General features: G+C 28.4%; 1 protein-coding gene across 1 annotated transcript; it reads right to left on the reverse strand.

Annotated features, from left to right (window-relative positions):
* Positions 1-318: 318 nt before the first annotated feature.
* LOC107882767 (odorant receptor 43b-like) lies at positions 319-5,001 on the reverse strand. The gene is made up of 5 exons (XM_016801645.2): positions 4,259-5,001; positions 1,629-1,737; positions 1,152-1,256; positions 602-760; positions 319-422 (listed from the first exon to the last, which is right to left on the reverse strand). The coding sequence occupies exons 1-5, from the start codon at positions 4,915-4,917 to the stop codon at positions 345-347; spliced, it is 1,110 nt and encodes a 369-aa protein (XP_016657134.1). The 5' UTR covers positions 4,918-5,001; the 3' UTR covers positions 319-344.
* Positions 5,002-7,125: the final 2,124 nt, after the last annotated feature.

Here is a 7,125-nt window from a genome sequence, read left to right on the forward strand (position 1 = left end):
GTGTACCTATAATTATTTGAGTAGGAACTAGGGAGAATAAAATATTAAATATTATACAGTCACTCAAAACATTTGTGACCAAATTTATAATTTTCCCTGGAAAAAAAGGTTCAAATATTGCATTTGCACGATGATAAAAGGATGGCGGTACTACCGTGTTAAAAACAGCATAATATGTGAGATATTATAAGATCTGAAAATAATTAAAATTACCAACAAAATTTTTATTTTAACAGATGAACAAAATTTGATTTAAAAACAACATTTTAGAATTCACTATAATATTAGAATACATTTTATAATTCATAATATTCACTAATTGTTTATAAAGATAAAATTTGTTTTCATATTGCAGTTTCTTTAAATTGGCGATTGATTGATGATAATAAAACATTAAACACTGTATATGCAAATTTTAGGATCTGAAATAAATACAAATATAAATATGCCTGTTATAATGTATAATAATTTATGTTTTCTAAAAAAAGCAGCGCCTGATAAATTTTAAGTAATCCAAAAAAACTTTGGAACTACATATTTTATTCATAAACATTGGTTATAACGCATTTATACCTAATATCTAAACAATAACATTGTTTACTTTGACAAGTAGATTCAAGTTTATGGTGAAAACGGAACCAGCTTTAATTTCTAATGGTATTGTAGCTCTTGTCATCATAATTAAAATAATTCGTTTAAATGATTTGTTTCGAGAATAACATGATCGATGTTCAAAAAGTGCGTTCAATATACCATTATGCTGAAAAGTTAAAATAATTATAAATACCTATGTATATATAGATTATAGATATATGGCAAACATCCATTATATTATGAAAATATATTGACGTATAATTTATTAATTTCGTTCGTGGAAATATTTTTTTAAAAATAATTTGAAGTTATCTTTTATTGTTTTAAATTGCAAAAAATTTTTATAACGATGCAATATTGTAAAAAAATATTATTTTTGAAAACTGTATGTTTGGTTTATTGACTAAATTTTTCTAAAAAAAATAGAAGTTTTCAAGAAAATTAATATTTATCATGTGAAATACCATTCTGTAAAATATAATTATACACATAGCCACATAATATTATGTATATTATGTTAAGACGTACAATATTACAATATTATAATAAATACTTACTAAAGCATACATGTTACTTGCATAAATGCAATAAATTATAATTGTCATGAGACACGCGATACTACTAACTATACACAATCCCAATATTATTTGATGAATAAAACCCTAAAAATAATAAAGGTATCTATAATTAATAACTTGAATTCCATATCACTATTTGTTATTATATTATAGTTATAAACTCATAAATTAATAATAATGTAGTATTATATTCTTTTAAAACTAAATTCAACAATTTAGAACCATAATGTTCTACATATTTTGTTATAAGAGTTGAGTAGAATGTTAATATTTGTACTGCAGAACTCTATAGCATAGTAGTTTTTACGAAATTCTATAAAATCTAAAATTATTGAAAATGTTTAGTTATTAACCACATAGTTAAAATATATTTTTTAACTATTAATTAAACTAATAAAGTAAATAAAATTAATCAAATATATAATTATTTATAACTGCCACGCGTCTGCCACACACCTGTATGACTTGAATCACAAAACAACTAGTTAAGCCAACATATAATCCACAAAATTCTATTGTCATTAATATTGGTTTTTCATAAACGGTCTTCATATCTTCAAAATACCTAAAAATACAGTAATTAAGTTTATAGTATTCTGGCTTGAAACCGGTTTCAAAATCGATTTTGAATACTGGTTAAAACCATTAAAAAACCAAAATCAAAATCAAAATCGAAACCTCAAAAATACAATACCGGTAATCAAAATCGAAAAAATTGAAAACCGGTATTCAAAATTGAAATTAAAATCGAAAAAAATTAAAACCGGTAATCAATATCGAAAAATAATAATACGATAACCAATATCGAAATAAAATTTTTTTTGGTTTTAAGCCCTACTGTTTTTATAAGTTCATGCGTTCGTCGTTGAGGAGGCGTTTTTCTTTAGCGTAGTAGAGTACCTAGTATACTAGTACCTACACCTATGACCTAGGTTAGGTTAATAGAAATGTAGAACTTAGGAAGGTGCTGTTTTTATTACAAATTATGAAATACAAAATAATTGTCTAAGGTTTATATTAAATATGAGCAGGTGAGTTGATAACAACTAGTCAATAACTTATGCATCTCATTTTACACCTTGTGGCAGAACAAATTAGAAGACCATTTCCAAAAATATATAAACTAGTTTCAAACATTTTGTTCATCGTGGAGTTGTATTAATTCGTTTAGAAATAATGATTTTCATATAAGGTATGACAATATGATATAAAATTAATAGTTATTGGACATTGCAGGTTATACCTACTATTATTTGTTAAATGTTAACTCAAAGCTAAGTCAAATAATAATATCTTACATAAGTAATAGGTACCTACAAAATATTATAGGATATAATATGTCAACTGCTATGTTATTTATTTTACAGTCAACTCGCGATATAACGAATATCGATAAAACGAAAATCTTGATATAACGAATAAAACTACCGGTCCCTTGAAAATATCGCGGTATAATATAATTTCGATGTAACGAACTTTCGATATAACGAATTTTTTTCTCGGTCCCTTGAAATTCGTTATATCGCGAGTTGACTGTATATAACATTGTTCGAAAATAGTATGAAAATAAACGTACTTAAGGGGCCTCACTACCACGTCTTTTTTTGTCAAAAACCACTGTCTCTAATTCCAACGATACGTACCGACAATTATCACGATTTTTATTCTGAAAAAATATTCGGATTTTCCGTAATATATACAAGGGAACGGTCGAGCCACATTTTTAATTTTTGTAATTTAAAATGCAATAAAAATTGTAAAAAATTCAGAATTTCCAACTTAAATATTTAATTAACTAAATACAATTTTAAAAATGTACCTCGACCGATCCCTCGTAGATGTTGTGGAAAAAAAGAATATTTTGTCAGAATGCAAATCGAGTTAATCGTTGTGACGTATTTTTGGAATTATAATCGTATGTTTGAGTGAAAAATAAACATTTTTTTCATGATCACAATATTACATACTGACATGTGCGTGCGAGTGCGTGTGAGAGCCCTCCGTGCCGCTACAATTGACGCGTATAGACGCCACACACACACTAATAATCATTTACGACTAACATATAGATCTCGGGTAGCGACAACGAGATTAGAAATTACCTAAATGACTCTCCTTAAATCAATGGGATGGCGAGGCCTCTTAAGGGGGCTGGAGCGTTATTAATTCTAAGGAGTAAAAACTAGGCATTTTATATTTCTTGGTCTTGTGTTGTGTTGAAAGTAAATGTACATAAGTGTGTGTAATTCATGTAATAGCCCCACGTTTTTTATAGGGGCATCTTAGTGACCGGGATGTACGTCTGTAATTTTACCTACGCGCATGTACATGTCATCATATATATATCCAGAATAAATTCGATGAATAATAGTTTCCTCTAGGTATGCAGTGCTGCCGTAATGCCATATTAATATAATAATAATATTGTGATATGTACTTTGTGCTTTGTGCGGTGTATAAATTATTTTCATAAAATTAAGTAAAATAAAAAGTAAAAAAACTTAAAAAAAATAGAAGGATAAAAAATATTTAAAAATATGATTTTTTTTAACCACTTGAAACTATGTAAAAAATATTTTCAAAAACATTAAAACTCTTCAAGATAATGATTGTTTTACGCTTAATGAATCACCCTGTATAATATTCTCACCATTAATTATAAATTAATATTATATACATGTAAATTTAATTAGGTACATTTTCAATCATATAAAAACAAAAAATTATGCCTAATATATTATTATTATTATTATTTAGCTTCTACGGGTAACCTATACTATTTAGGTTATATATATTATTATGGGATTAATTCACAAGTCATTACTAAATATGTATACAATTTAAAATTATATACAGATACCTACATTAGATTGTTAGGTGGGTAAATTGGAATAAACAGGAAAGTTTAACTAATTTTAAATACTATTATTTTTTGTCTGACAGAACTTTTAAGTTAAATGTCACCAAGTATACCTATATGGAAGCAGAGGAGTAGTATTGTGCAAAAAGACCCTTTTCTGCTGTGGGTTCAAAACTGAAAAAAAAAGTATACCTACATAAACTACAGTGTATTGAACACAACTCACTTCAACACCTGTTGATGGTGTTTAATTGCGATCTTTAATTTCTGTTCATCCTCGTTTACAATCGCTTCTTCGACCTGATCGTTGAGTATTTGAAAATGTCTCTTCACGATGCCCACGGAAAACATGAAAGTCACATTCAAGAAACAGGTTTCCAAGTGTGCAAAGTACACGGGCAAAGCGTATACAATATATTTGCACACGTAAACAGTCACGTTTGTCGTTTTTATCGGCAACACGTCGATGAAAGGGAACGTAAACGGATCGCCGATCCGCACCCAATCCAACGAAATCGTGTACAACACGGAAACCGCCACGAAGACGTTCGATATGATGAAATGATGTTTGATTACCGTTGCGATTTTCCGTCTATAGTTTTCCGGTATTTCCACTCCATGCAAATGCTGGTACATATCTCGGTGTTGAGACTGATGGTAGATCCGTACGGCTATGAAAGCAAAAATGTGGGCTTCGATTAACAGGCACAGGACGCCATACAGGCGAATGGATAGATTTTGCGTTGGGTCGGCGATCGTTGGATACGTCGACACGGTGAAGAACAGCGTGATGGCCAACTCACAGCAGTTGAAAAATACCATACCATAACCGTGGTCGTGGCTACATCCCATATTTTGAAAAAATATGTCAACTATGTGCGCCATGTCGTGTCACTGTTGGCATACTGAGTGTGATTATTTGTCGGTTTTTAATATTTATTCAACACGGATGTGCTGTTTAAAAATATTAACATCGAAATGCAAAAACATATATACAATATTTTATAACATTATATATAATTATAGGCTAGTCCAAATGTTGTTCGCCTCTTATTAATAATGTAAAATTAAATACTTCCTCTATGCATTGATAATATTGATACTAAAATGAACTAAACCATATTATATTATTTGATTTGTGACTTTTTTTTAAATATTATATTGACCTCCGATAGAAAGGAACTAGTCATCATCTTATTGTTTATTTATTTATGTTTTTTACTGACATGCTAAAATGTGGAACGCTATCAACATACTTATAAATTATTAGTAATAATAAACTACCCTTGGGGCTTTAGTTTATACCTATGTGGTGTCCTATAAATTTAAGTCCTTGAAAAAATAATAATTGGCAGGTGGCGCCAAATACAGGAAAAAGGGTGATTTAATTATTGTGGATGTAATCTGCAAATGAGTAGTTTTTTTGTTAAAGGAAATATTTTGAAGAGGTCAAAAAATAATGGACATTGAGACTTAAAAGTGCGTATACTATATACAAATATATTATTATAAGTTAATTATCATCAATACCAAATAATACACTTATGTATTAATATATACATATTATATCTATATATTAATACTCTCTGCCCTTTAGTGAAGATTCCACATGTCAGGCGAATAGCGAGGTTTTCTCCAACCGATACCGATTATATTTTTCTTTCCAATGTAAAATTCTTCAAACTACTCAAATAAAGACATATCCTCATTTTAAAACAGAATATAGGAAATGTTTGGGGGGGCTATGGACATTTTTAGGGGGCTTAGACCCTAACCCCACCCCTATTTGCACCTATGGTGTATTATTATAACAATAGTTATAAATATTAATACATTTATTCATATTATAATAATATAGTATGTGACATTATTATAGTTCTGACATTTTTGATGATGTTATTTTATTTATAACATCGATAAGATCATTTGACATTCGGTTGGATGTTATTTTTATAATATATAAGCATGCGCTGGCTGGTGAGTATGAGGGCAACAATTTTTGATACACTCATCACCTATGCAATAAAAAGCACATCTTTTGAGGGAGCTTAGGGAGCCAAGCCCCCTCTAAATTGTATTGGCATTCACCAAAATATTTGTAATATTTAAATGACAAGATTAAATCCCACGCTAAAATTATTTAGAAAATGTAGTCCCATAAAAATTGTTCTCTAAATTGCTGTAAAGTTGGGGGAAAATTGATGATGTATAAATTATTCAAGAAAATGCCAGATAACATAAGTTATAATTTTTATAATAATTAAACAATTTTAAGTTTGAATATAGAATATAGATAGTATAGTAAAGTAGATTATTTTACCATAAAACAATATAAAGACCAATTAAAATAAAATATTTTATTATATAAATTAATTTACTTATAAATCTTTGACTAAATTTAGGAATTATCATTTATCATACAGTTACAATGAAACTATTGGAAATCCGAAATACTAAGTTATACTATTTCAATAACGAACCTAACTCTTTCAGGGCTATAGGCGTATATATAGGTATATGCTTTGTTAATTTTTATGCTACAGAAAAATACTACAAATATGAAAAACCTGCAGTGACCTATAGCTTATTAAATTTCAAGCTATTTTAAAAAGAAGAAATTAAATATATGATAAAACATACATAAATATATTCTATATAATAGAATATGTATATATATCTATAGGTTAAAGACGTAATCAGAGTATCAGACATAATATAGATTTTATGAGTGGTTTTTTTTATTTTTTTTATTTGTTATTATGCATATTATTGTATACAAAATTTGTACCAGCAGGTACAATAAGAGTATGAGCTATATAAAGAAAGAAAACATGATACATTAATGATTTGATTGAAGAAGCCACCCATTGATGCCACTTTCCTATTTTATTTATTTCTTTAATTAATTAATTATTTTTTTGTTTGTTAAGAATTGTTATCTAGCAGGTCTCTGCACCATTTGCGCATAAGGCGACGAGGAGGGTTTCCTGGGATGGCCAATGTAGCTAATTTTTTCATATATTTTTAATAATTAAGTTTTTGAGTGAGTGTTAAGGCGTAGGTGGAACCGTTTATAATAACTCTTGCTCTCGG

This window comes from Acyrthosiphon pisum, chromosome A2, assembly GCF_005508785.2.
Source record: "Acyrthosiphon pisum isolate AL4f chromosome A2, pea_aphid_22Mar2018_4r6ur, whole genome shotgun sequence".
Taxonomy (NCBI): domain Eukaryota; kingdom Metazoa; phylum Arthropoda; class Insecta; order Hemiptera; family Aphididae; genus Acyrthosiphon; species Acyrthosiphon pisum.